This window comes from Meleagris gallopavo, chromosome 22, assembly GCF_000146605.3.
Source record: "Meleagris gallopavo isolate NT-WF06-2002-E0010 breed Aviagen turkey brand Nicholas breeding stock chromosome 22, Turkey_5.1, whole genome shotgun sequence".
Taxonomy (NCBI): domain Eukaryota; kingdom Metazoa; phylum Chordata; class Aves; order Galliformes; family Phasianidae; genus Meleagris; species Meleagris gallopavo.
This window is the reverse complement of record NC_015032.2, coordinates 4,801,664-4,815,223: the sequence shown is the minus strand read 5'-3', so window position 1 is coordinate 4,815,223 and position 13,560 is coordinate 4,801,664. Positions and strand designations below refer to the sequence as shown.

At 42.7% G+C, this 13,560-nt stretch overlaps 1 protein-coding gene across 1 annotated transcript; it reads right to left on the bottom strand.

Moving 5' to 3' along the window:
- Positions 1 to 3,021: 3,021 nt before the first annotated feature.
- On the bottom strand, positions 3,022 to 13,348 carry LOC104914006 (receptor-type tyrosine-protein phosphatase T-like). The gene is made up of 4 exons (XM_010722333.3): positions 13,198 to 13,348; positions 11,692 to 11,855; positions 11,071 to 11,206; positions 3,022 to 10,343 (listed from the first exon to the last, which is right to left on the bottom strand). Exons 1-4 carry the CDS (start codon positions 13,315 to 13,317, stop codon positions 10,290 to 10,292), a joined length of 474 nt encoding a protein of 157 aa, XP_010720635.1. The 5' UTR covers positions 13,318 to 13,348; the 3' UTR covers positions 3,022 to 10,289.
- Positions 13,349 to 13,560: the final 212 nt, after the last annotated feature.

Here is a 13,560-nt window from a genome sequence, read left to right as displayed (position 1 = left end):
GCTCCTGTTGTAGCAGATTAGTTGTGCTCAGCTTCCAGCAGCAGGATGAGCTGGCAGAAGGAAGAAACACACACATGCACACCATCACTTCACTGCTCTGCTGTTGGAACAGACGTTTGCATGGAAGATGCACAAATTAACATAAAGTCCTAAAGGGGACCTGTGCTTTACGTGCTCTTGGCACACTCCAACATTAGGTTAGAATCCCTGCATGGGCTTCTAGTGGGAACAATTGGTGATGGATGATGGTTGGACTGGATGATCTTGTAGGTCTTTTCCAACCTTGGTGAGCCTGTGACTCTGATTCTATGGATCCTAGGGCTGGAAGGACCCTATGTCAGATCAGAGACAAATCAAAACATCACTTGAAAGGAAGATCCCTGTGGGTATCACATCTCATTTGTGATATCCCACACCGAGGTACTGCATCAGAGAAGATAATTACAAATGCACACACCACTGGCACCTTTCCTACATAATTTGCCAATATCAGAGACATCCTGTGAGACTGGTGGCAACAATGGACTAGCTCCTAATGTTGTTCAAACCTTGCTGGAAGAAAACAAAATAACCTTCCTGAGATGCTAAGTCCACGCTAGAGCTGAAAGCTGCCTTAAGCCATGCCTAGCATCCTACTTGTGAGAGCATGATGGTTAGCAACTTCTGGCTCTAACCATCTCCAAAGGTTCTGCATATTTCATCCATTCCCCTATGCAAGCCAGACTTCCTTTCACAAATGTTTTAGAGGGAACCATTTATATATGCAATAAAAAAGCTATTTCACCACATTGCTGAAAAATCCATCTGGTTGCAGCTTATCTTACCAGTATATCATTTACAGGTATTATATTAATAAAAGAAGACTAAATATTATATTGCTTCTGGCATACGGAGTACATAACAGGTGTTTATAAACACATTACTGAATGTTACAGACTTTTAAGTAACCCCACTGACCTGTCCATAAATGCTCTGTAGCTATTGATTCACCGTACATTAACACTTAATGGATAAACTTTTACAAGCCAGTTATAAACATTCTCTGCAAGAAATATGACATCCTCCTAAACACACGTAGAGATGACTCACAAAACAAAAGCTAAACAAAACACAAGAAAAAATGTATGCCAATTTTGTAAAACTGAAGTTATGTATCAATGTGCAAAAGTAAAATTGATATTGAACAGTGCTTTTTTTCCCCCCCTACAAATATTATTTATTATGTTTTCATCATTTTCAAATGTTGAACTTGATCAAAGAGGGAGGACCTGCAGTGGCCAACTCAGATGACTTAGATGATTAATTTCCAAGAATAGACATGAAGAATTAAATCTGTTCCTTCTCTATGCCATTATACGGCATAATTTCCTTGTTGATATGCAGTAACGTGGAGGATACATCTCCTCTAACATCAGACATCTCACAATGGTCCATGTTGGTACTGGTTATCAAGCTAACTTTGTAAGTGGAGAAAACAGGCGCATCCAGAAGACAACCACCTGGCTGTCCAAGCTGGATTCACCTTCTGGAGAGGTCTTTTTCTCCCCATCCAGTTAATCCTCTCCATCCCCTCTCTAGACTTGGATGTTACATGGGCAGCTATGCCTTAATAAAACCAATCCCATTTTTGACATCTGCTTTTAAACAATACCTGCATATCAGCATGGTGTGTGGTGTTTGAAGGTTTAACCTTAGCAAATGAGAGCAGCTGTATTTGAAGGCAGTGATGGAGCTGGATGACATCACTGTGGGCTCACACCTTGCACGTGCCAGGTGCAACACTGTGGTGAGGAGATTGCTTTGGCATCAACTTTTGTCTCCTATCTACCTGCCCAGAACAACAGTAAATGTGTGAGCAAACACTGTGTTTGAGCCAAACACAGATACCCAGTGTAGTGCTGTGGAGTTTTCTTTGTGTCAATGAAAAAAGCTAAGTATTTGCAAAAAAAAAACGTGCACAGAGAAAGGAATATGCTTCCAAGGTAGACTTACCATGCTTTAAGAAAAACAGGAGCCACATCATCCTTCTAGTCTATTTTTAGTAAGGCTAATTAACAATGCAAAACAGATTAGTTCTTATCACTTGGGTTGTATGAGTGTAGTAAGACACGGCTCTCCTGGCGCTAAGCTGTGAATCTCAATGCACCTGTGCTTGCATTGAGGGAATAAAGTGGTCTTTGGTGTAGAGGATCCCTGTCTACCTCCTCGCCTGCAGCCTCCTGCTTTCACAGACTGCCTTGGAAGCCAAGCACAGCCACGTGCTGGTGGATGTGTGAAAATATTTGCTACTGACATCTCATCCTACATTCAAGTTTGGCACGCAACACCTGCACACAAAATACCCGCCTATAGAAAGCACCAGAAAAAATGTGTTTAACGTTAGCAATATCAACATTAGCAATACAGCACTTGAATACCAAGGAAACAAGGCAATAATACCTGTTAGATGGAAAACATTGAAAGAACATGTTCAGTTCTAACTTGCACTTCTAAGACTGTAATTTTTAAAAGCACTCGGCACACATGCATTGGCTTTCTGAGAGGGCTGTCTCAAAAGCTGCAGCTAGATTGAAATGTTGGGTGCATTCTCTTTGCTGCTGTTGAGCCACTTCTGAACGGCACGGTGAAATAAAGCCAGTTGCCCATCAATGTGACAAGAAGCTATCTCGTGTCTTCACCCCGCTGTTTCTAACAGTACTGCTTGCAATATATTGTCCCCTGCATGTGGAAAGAAAAGGCACGAGCACGAGAGTCTCTTAGTAAAACATTAATCTCAGATCACAGATTTATTTTATGGATTTGCAACACAGCCCATATTACAAACATTGTCTGGGAACATTTACAAGAATAAATAAGATGGACTCGCAGTTGTAAAAAAAAGATTACACTTCACTGTAATGTACAGTCAAAAAATATATCTGATATTCATTGACTTGACATTATTTACCTTCCTTCTTTTAAGCTAGAAAGAAAAGACACTGAATGCACAGTGTTGAGATTTCTGCATTTATATTTTTTTCCTTTTTTTTTTTCATACGTGCTTTATCTATCAAACATCCAAACTGTACAAGTGAGTTTCACCAGTAATCCATAAAGGCCAAAGGAGGGGGAGGTGGGGGCAGAATCCGACAGCAGAGACGCGCTGATGCAGCACGTGTGGGGTGCTGGGCAGGGTGCTGCTCACCCCAGTACGGCCACAGCATCCTGACTGCAGGAGTAACAGCTCTGGCAACAAGTGATGCTACAGCATTTCAATTTCAGCAGGATCGGCGCAGGGGGAAGGAGATGAAATCAACATGGGAGTGAATTCTGTCAGTGCGTTCGGTCAGTATGGGTTAAATGTGGCAAGGGCACAGCTGCGGCTTTTGCACTGAAATGCAGCATGAGTGCTGGAGACTTAAGAACGGGCTACAGAGGTGAAGAGGGTCATGCCAGTTCTGCTCCATGTACACGAAAGTCCTGCATGGGAAGTGTTAGAGCTAGTTCAGCAATGCCAACAACCATCAGGTGCCCTGGAAAGGCTTTCCGAATAGCTAAACTCATTGAAGCTTGCGAAGCGCCGGCCGTGCACCCAAAAACACCTCTGCAAATGCATTTCTTCATAACTGCACACAAGCAAGATTTCCTGGAGGTGCCCAGTGAAGGATGAAGTGCTCACAGAAGGACGTACACCTCCACAGAGCCACCTGCTTGAGCAGCTCACCAAGTCCCCCAGAAAGTTGTGTTCCAGGGTAACAGATCTCCCTTACAAAACCTTCACTGAAATACTATCACTTGCAATAACTGATTCCTCTACAGTGACCCCTATTCTATTGGAAACCTGCACAGAACAGACCAGGACTGGTCCCAAAGGTTACACCTATGGCATATATCACATCACAACAACAAGCAAACCTCACTTCCAACTGTGTGAACTGGCTCATGGCCATGCAGCTTAGAATCAGCTCACACTGAACTGGTTTGCAAGAAGAACATTTTTTTCCTTTTTTTTTTTTTTTTTCCCTCCACAAAGAAATACCACGGGAACACTGCATCTATCTTCTGCATAATTTTGTTTCTTAAGGTAAGGGTTGAAACCAGAGAATAAGGGTGAACAACCTGCCAAATGCACTGGGACAGGGATGGAAAGATTTTGCTCGTTTTCACAAATGGAAGAAGCTGCCAGGTTTTCACGACTCTGACATGAAGCTGTAGATATTGAATGCCATGTATTGCTTATAAGGGAAACTTTAAAAATATTTAACACAGAAAATAAAGATTACAGACTTGAGGCCACTGGAAGCCAGTGAGTTTTTTGTCACTCCATCAAACTCAGAACCACCAGGATTTGGCCATGGTGTATGAAAATGCATGAATGTACTCAACTGCTACACTCAGCTGTACATTCTTCAGGTATATCTATGATGAGGAAGATGACTGATATTTGTCCAAGTCAATAAGCAGATACTACATGATACATTTTCCTAGCATCCCTCGCCAAAACTGCAGAAAGTGTGCTTTGCTTCTGTGCTGTTGGATGGCCCTCAATGGAGGAAGAGCTACAGGGAACTGGGGAACAGGGAAAGGAAGGGCACTTGCATTTAAATTGTATAGCATGTATGTATGGCTATAGAAGACTGCAATCTAAATAAGTATGAACGTAGGAGGGTTAACAGAATCCTCATTACTCCCTTCTGTATACCAAACTTTAATTAGCTGGCTCTCTCAGTTTCTGCTCCTGGAAAGGTCTGTGCAGGGAGGTGCAGTATTCTGTTCTACCACTTTCTGGTCTTCAAGGAGGTATACTGAGCTTCATACTCACAGGCAGAGATCATCCTGAAGCACTTTCAGCACAGGGTCCCATCCGTGTTCCTAACAAGCTGAAGTGAACTTTGTACACTTAGGAAGAACCTCAAATTAGAATACAAGTTCTTGAGATGCCCTTTGCAATGACTAAAACTGCGCTACCAATGAGATATTGTTTAAATTTACTACAGGACAACGTTTTCCAAGTGCAACATTTGCACTGAATTGCAATGGAGGAATATGCCAGGACTGTGCAATGCTCTGTGCTGACTTGCAAAGATTTCTGCCAGTGTGACAGAGGCACAGCAGATTTGAAGGTTCCTCTCAAGGAAATCTTTTATCTTTGTCCCTCGGGATTTATTCCCTCTGTTACACTGCCTGCTCCCTCTCTAGAGAGTTCTGCAGAGCAGAATGTGTTACTACCTGTTTTTTTATGATCCTGGCACAAACTCAGAAGAGTAGGAAGGACGTAAGTATATCCCTGCAAGAATAAGAAACAGAACAAAGTGGAAGTTCCTCACCTGTTTCAGGACACCATTTAATCCTCCTCCACTGTTTGCTTTTCTCCTTATCCTTTCCTTCTCTTCCAGACAGCTGCCTTCAGAACAACTGCTGCAGATGGGAGCCTCTCTCCTTCCTCAGACCAAGGGACACCAAGGGCAGCGCATGCACAGTGCCTGGCCTGAGATTCCCAGGGGAAATCCCACCAACTACTCCTCAAGGACCTGTGCAAACTACATGGAAAAACAACTCTACCATCTGCAGGCTTAAATCTACTGCTGTGGAGTCTTGCATTGCCACTGGACGTTTTCACAGGGAGCTTACAGATCCAGAATAAAAGGTAGGAAACTACTGACACACAAATATGTGCTTCTCTAGGCAAAAGCTATGCTCTGCGATTCCCACCTCTGCCCTACAGAGTGCATGGACCAGACCAATCAGGGCTCACAGACATTGCTCATGATATCTATCAACTTTCTGGGAGTCCCCAAGGCATTCTTAAAATGTGGGCACCATGTGGACAGGGCCTGAATGGGAGAGACGGGTTGCAGTATTGTGGCTTGATTTGGTGCAAAAGGTGGCAGGAAGGTTTTTCTGTGCATGGAAAAATCATCTTTCATTGCTAATTACCTGGTATCTGTGGACCAACACGGACAACTCTAGCTCACTCAAATGGCTCTAATGCAAATAAACCAAGGGGGATCAACCAGTGCACTAATAAAACTAGTTGAAGCTAACTAAGCACGGCAGTATTCCATGCAACTTTGCTAATGAATTTCAATCATGAACTGAAATGTCTCCTACTTCCCTGGTCAGAGAACACCAGTTACCTCAATCTACTAAATAAAACCACCAGATCCCATCTGCTTGTTTGCTACCAGTAGTCCCTACCTTCACACTGACATTGTACTCCCCAGCCCCAGTCTGTTCCCTTCACATTAATAAACAAGTACCTCAAGTCCATCTACAGGTCAACTCTACACTTTTCTTTACAAGCCATTCTCTGGAGGGAAAAAATAACAAAAGATGGCAGCAAAGGATGCAGTTTTCACAGAGATAACAAACAAACAAAAAAAACCCAACACAACCCAACAAATTATCAAGACCTATTGTACCTTGTAGAGACTTTGTTCTCTCTATCTCTTTCTTGCTGACAGTCCAGGTTCCTCCTTCTCCAGCATCTGGCTGGAGATCTGGAGGTAGATCTGGAATTCTTTGCTTCAGTTACATCTCTTAATAATTTAAGATGTCTTATGCCCTGTGTGTGACATAGTCCCTGTACCCTTACTCTTCTTATGTCTAGTTTTCCAAATTCCAGATTACACTTTAGACCAATACTATACTATCAACAAACAGTTCTCACCCCGTCCTACTATACTATCAACAAACAGTTCTCACCCAGTCCTGAAGGATGTCAGAATGGGAATAAGTGTTTTCATTATGACTATTCAAATACTGTCATATCATATTTACACAGCTTAAAACTCAGTCACTGAGGAATTCCCCTTTTCTACCTTACATTATTGCTCCCCAACTGCAGCAGGCAATACTTAGGTTGGAAAGCTTGTCCTGGATTGTCAATCTTTTCAAGAGTGAGAAAACCTCCTTTATTATCTCAAAATTTCTCTCTTTCTCAGAGAAAACAGACCCAACACCCACAATCTTGCTTCAAGCACGTCGCCTATGTTGCTACCGGCTCCTCTCCACAGCTTAAACAACCTCAAGGTAAGAAAGTTATTTATAGCAAGTTCTTTTCTCTTTCCCTTTATCATTAATTCATATTCAACATATAAGCGTGCAGCAAAGAACAGTGCAAAGATGCCAATACAGACTGGAGCTGGGTTCCCAAAAATCAGTGTACCTGTGTGTGATGATGGAACACTTCGGACCACAACCAACATCACCCATAGTGTTTGCTGAGCACCCTTCCACACTGGCTGTAGGCTGAACATCACCAGAAGGCTGAAACGCAGACCTGAGCTGGCACACAGTCAGCTGTGGCTAACAGTTGGGCTGTATGAACCAACATGATTTGCACTGAACTTGTTCCTTGCAAATATAAGGTAAAATGTAGCTTAAAGACCCTTCGCTGAAATCTATGCTATCACTTTGCATTTGCAGAGGGCTAAAAGCATGTGGTGGGTTACTGCTGGCCAGCTGATGCTTGCACCTGACCCTGTACTAGCATGCCTCATACCATGAAAATACATTTAAACCTACCTCAGGACCTTAAACAACTTCACTGCAAGAGCTCTTCTGCCTGGCTCACCCAACATCTGCTTCTCTCTTTGTGCACATCCCTCCTATAGGCTGACTGCTGGCTTTGTAATCCACTTTCCTTCACGCTACTGCTTAGCCTGAAACTACCTCCTACTCTTCATTTCTTGGTTACATTGCCATTTATTTTACCTCTCTATTCCTTTTACCCAGGCCATTAACTTCAGTGCCTGAACTAGACTTTCAGTAACTCCTGAAAGGGTCCTATGGGTATGCTAGTTTCCATGTAAAATTAACAGAATGCTAAATACTAATTAATATTTCCATAGCATCCATAGGGAGTTATTCCCTCTGGCTTTCTGGAGTTAGTGAAGTCATGAACACTTCGCTGGTAGCTTCTTCTCACCTTGGCAATTGCAAAATCCTATCCTGGGATCAGGATTCCCTCTTTCCTCTTCTTTGCAAACGGCCCCCAAGCAAACCACCTGTAATTCAAACACTAATATTATCCTTTTCTTCTCAAAGGTCATGATTTTGCTTTGCTTTTTATTCTACAGCAGAGTTGTTTGTGCAGCTTAGCAGCAATAGAAAAAAAATAGAACAATTTATTGTGTGAAACAGCAGACATTCACTGCTGCCCCAATGTATTCCAATGTTGATTTAGTGATTTCTTGCAGAACGTAGGGCCCAACCTGACACACAGCAGAGGCACCTGTGAGGGGGTTCCCACTGATGCTTTGTGGCACAACTGCCTGAGACCTTCAAGGTATTCACTTGGAAGAAGCCAAGAATCCAAAGCTTCTTGGAAAGAACAGCAGCTCGGTGGTTCAGCATCCTATGCAAATCTCTCATCTGCTCAGCAGGAAAGATTCCATTTCCAAATAGTGAGCCTTGTTTCTTAGACTGCTGCAGGTCCTGACAAAGATGATAACTTCTTCGTTAGGTACTGCTATATCTGAGTCAGTAAGTGTTCCAATCAGATTTAATTGTCAAGACAAAGATATAATTATCAAGCAAAGAATGACCATGAAGCAGAGGTGCCTTTTGAATTTATATATGGAATTGGTAAATTTTTTTAAGCTTCTGGTATTCTCTATGTGAGGCATTGACATGACAGTTTCTGAGCATTTACTGATGGTGGAATACTATGAAATGGTAAGAAAGTGGAATTTCCTTAAACTCTTCCCTTACCCGTCTAGCTTTAAGCAAGTCTATGTTTGAAGAAACCTACATCACCAAGAATCTGATTTACACACTGGACTATCTTGGATCCCTGCACTCTCAGAATAAATAAATGGCTAAATTGAAATACTGAATGTCATAAATCCTTTGTTCCTTTAAGAATAATCTCAGAGATTATCCTGCAGACCTAAGTGATTAGCTCCTAAAACAGACTCTTTCAGAAAAGCAATTTCTTAGCTTCTAAGAAGTCAGAACGAGATCCAGAACCATGGCAAAACCCTTCTGATGTTTGTTGCAAAGAAAAAGAGTTGCACAGGCGTTTCTGCAGAACAAAAGAAAAGCCTTTTTGCTTAAGATGGAAAGTTGCTGTGCTGGCTGAAGCCTTTTCTTAGCAGGTGCCGGAGCAGGTTTCTGTGCATGTCCATCACCCTTCCTGCAGCTTGGATGGGTTACCATTTTAAATTTGCAGGGGATGAAAATCTGAATAAATCACTCAACTATGTCTGACTGTACAACAGTTTGGGAACAGCGAGGAAAACGTGATCAAACTCAATTTTAAGATTACCTTCAGATTCAAAGCTCTTGAGCAGGAGCTTTCTTTGTTCTTCATTTGCACAGTGCCTAGCCTAGTTCAGCAGGGACCTGTCAGGACTAGGGGTCCTAAGTTCTACAGCAATACAAATAATAAATAAAAAAATAATAATACATAGTATATGATCAATAATACCTACTTTATACCCTGTTTTTCAAAGACACACTGCACCCCAGCAAATACTTGAAAAATATGGTAACATCGTTACCAAAGTTGCAAGACAAATGCAATTTGTTTGATGCAAATGTTTAACTTCAGGGTTTAAGTGGCTGGGAAACTCATTAATATTGCTTCACCAGCACACAAACAAACATGGACCAGAGAGATGTAACCAGTTCATGCACAGCCTTGGGAGAAACTGGGGGGAAACGTGGAGAAGCCAAGATGCAAATCCATGAACAACAACTCCTCATCTCCACCATCTTCATGCTATAAGGAACCAGATGCGGAAAGATATCGAGTGTTTTTTGGTGTTGGCCTTTTCATTTGGAAGATAAAACAAAAACAGATAAGATAGGCAAATCGTAATGAAACATTTCATAAATTCCCTATGGCTATCTCATTTTTCCCAAATGACTGCTGCATGAAATTCAAAAATTAAAGACTGGGATTTGAGAACAAAATAATAACTTAAAAAGGAGACATTTAGAAGAGAATTTCCTAAAGGTTTCATTCTTTCCCCACTCTTCAGCAAGGACAGCAAAAATACAATCCTAAAGAGGAGAGAAGTCAGAGGGGATTAGAAAGTCCAGTCCTTCAGCCTGTCTCCCATTTCTCTTATTTTTACAGTAGGTTATTTAAGAAGCGGTAGATGCTCCAATAGAAAGCAGGCAGCAGCAAATACAGGCATCATCTCCTCCTTCCAGCTGGTCCGTCCAGTCTCAGTCTCTTTCTCCAAGAAGGAGAGGTTTTCCTTCCCACACTTGTTACCGCCTTCTAGTGTGGGACAGGGGAGAAGCGTCTGCCAGGGGTCGGGGTCTGCCATGTCGGAGGCTCCCCTCTCTCTGCTGGGCTAAAAGGAGCTCAAGTATTCCAGTGCAACCTCATATACAAATTTATACTGTTCCTGAAGGAGAAAACAGAAGTCAGTGACATTGGGATACAGGTGAACTGTTCGGACACTCATTCTGCAAGCTGCAAAAAATGCCTCCTTTCTCTTTCTTACTGGTCTTAATGGTCCTGTCCATTTGACAGAACCAGGCAAACATTAATTGTATTTCTATGTGATACTAAACAGTATTGTTAAGAGTCGTCATAATCAGTGGAAGAAAAATGCTCTAAGAGACAGCTACCCAATGGGCTATTCATTATTTGCTTCACACCCTCATCACAAGTTGCTTTTGAGGAAAGAATTCAGCATGATCAGTTGGGATGTTTGAATTCAGGATGGTTTAATCTCTCTCTTGCAGGGAGCAAGGTCTGAAATGCACTCTCCTCCCTCCATGATTTCAAGGCATGTCACAGCAACAAGCACCAGGCTGTACGCATAGACAGGAGGACAAATTCTACCTGCTACCCGTAGCTAAGGTGACAAAAGCTTGGGGTTTAACCTTCTGGGTGCAGGAGATGTTACCCATCTTGCTGCCAGGGTGGCTGTTCCACATCTATCCAAGAAGAGAAGCAGTGGGACTGGGAGATTCCTCACACATGCCAAAGCAGGGCTGGCTTTAATCCTGCTGCATTTATGGTATGTGTGGTTTTGATTCATGCTGGGCTAAACTATAAAATCTCATACCTATTGTGAAGTCCCCATGCCTACGCTGAGTGGAGAAAAGTGCAGGAAACAAGCTTACCAGTGACTCCACCATGTTGGACTTGTTATTCCGTAACGTTTTCACTATGTGGAACACGTCAATGATATTTTGCTGTTGAATCATTTCACACACACTGCAGATGGCACAGAAGGTGCCACTGCGTCCCCCACCGTTCCTGGGTGCAGAAGAAAAAAGGCAACAGATGAAGCCAGGCAGGGGATGAAAGCACAGCTTACAAATCAGCACGTACACTAAGAGAGGGGTGCGTTTACCAGCCTACTTGAGGAAGCTCATGGGTTTGTGAAAGTGCACCTCTGCAGGGCAACACGAGAGCTGGCAGCATCATGGCACAAGGGAAGGGCTAATGCCATCCCTGGGAGCAGTGGAGAGGGAGCCCTGGGCACTGCCCTGCTTCTCCTCACTCCTGTGGAGCTCACAGCAGAAAGCAGCAGAGCCTTTGGCTCCTCTTCACCACAGTTAGTAAAATCTCCGGGTCAGGTTGTTATAATGCAGCACAATATTCAACCTAAAGTACGCCACAAATGTAATTTAACTTCATTTTCCCCAGCTGAAGCCTGACAAACCACCAGATTTCCAGATCCATAATCAACCTTCTGGACTTATTTCATGAGGTTACAGACGATTTCCAGCCCTACTTACAGGCAGTGGACCACAGTGCGGCCGTCCCTCCCATCGTACTGCTCCTGCCACTTCTCCAGCCTCCTGACCACCTTCAGCAGTGAGCGTTTGGATGGAGGGGTGTCCCGGTATGCTGGCCAGCCAATGTACTGCAGGTGCTGAACTATGCGATAGCCATCCTGGGGCTGAAACAAAGAGCATTTGCAATGCTAAAGGGAATGGGGCAGGAAGCAGAGAGAGGGTGAAGCAGAGGGTACTGATCACACACACCTTCCCCTCTTAATTTGGTATCAGTGCTAGAATTTTCCACTCTGGATACATGATACAGCAGGGAACAAGGAGTTTTCCATATTTTGGATGATAACAATGATCTCAGATGCTACAAAGCCAGGCAGAAACTAGATACTAAGGACTCCTTGTTTTACTTCCAGTAGAGAAAAAAAGTCTCACTGAATTGTGAGAATGGATCAGCTATGTCTCTCCTGGTACCTTGTGGTCGAGGTTCATTGTGTCAAAGCAAGTAATGGCTAAGACAACTCTCAAAAAAATCTCCGGGTACTATGGCAGAAAACATCCTGACAAGGATTTAGGATTTAGATATTGCTGCTGAATGCAGGTGGGTGTGAGAAATGTGAGTTTACAGCACTCATCCTGAGAGCTGTGCATTTACAAGGCAGCTTCAGCGTGCAGTGTTATCAGCCATGGGACTGCAAGGCTGTCCCCAGCTCAGTGGCAGTCAGCTTGGGATGTGGAGTGGAGCAGAAGTAACTAATTCAGCTGCTCAAATAGTTAGACCCCATGACTCACTCCACAATGACATAATTGAATTGCTGCACAGGCTCTGACTACACAATCAGAGACAGTATGGAAATGCAATTTCTGGAGCCTATTTCCACTTCTGATTGGGAAAAAAAAAAAAAAGAACAAAAAAAAGAATTTATAATCAATCTGGGAAACAACTAATGGGAGAAAAATCCTCTGCTGAAACTCCTGCCGCAGCCCTGAAGTTGGATTGCATGGGTCCAGAGTGCAGACAAACCTCGTTTCTATCATGTCAGCCATACAGGGGCTGAGGGATACAGACAAAAAAGTTGCTTGCAGAAATGGCAGCTGCTTATTTATAGGAGAACAGTGGCAATTAGGAGTCCCAATCGAGCTGGTAAATATTGCATTTGTCAGGGAGCAGTTGATACTATTCCAGCTTATTTCCTATGATGCTGATACTTTTATTGTTTCTACTAATGGATTAATTGTTCTCAAATAAATGCAGAAAAACGCATTCCATCTGAATCCAGATTTTCAGCTCATACCATCCATTTTCTACTTTCAGCCAAAAGGCTTTCACCAATATAGACTAATGCAATTAAATGTTAATTAAAGGAAGTAGCTACTAAATTTCTGCAGTGGAATTTTGTTACTAGGTGAGCGATACAGCATCTCAAAACCACAGACTAGATTCTGCCTCTTTCCCATGCCAAAATATATTTGTGAGAATAAATAAGGAATGTGGTATTTCACTGCTCTTACCCTGGCCATGTTGCAGATCCGGAATATCCGGTTGATGATGTCTTCATCGATGTCTGCTGAAACAAACTCTACTTGAATTGGGCCATAGCAACAGGACGTCTTCTCTGGCCAGTACTGCATGCAGAGCTAGGGAGAATATCAAAAAGAAACAGAAAACATCTTAATATTAACACGGGAATGCACCATCAGCCTTGTCTCACTTCAGATGGCCAGCCAGCACAAAATCCATAACCAATCCTCTGTTACAGAATGCATTTGCTCAGAAAAGATCTCCTTCTAGTTTCAGGAAACTTCTTGATATTATGAGTCTGAAGCCAAAAAGAAACGTATTATAGAAGCTTCACTTTTTTTTTTTTTTTTTTT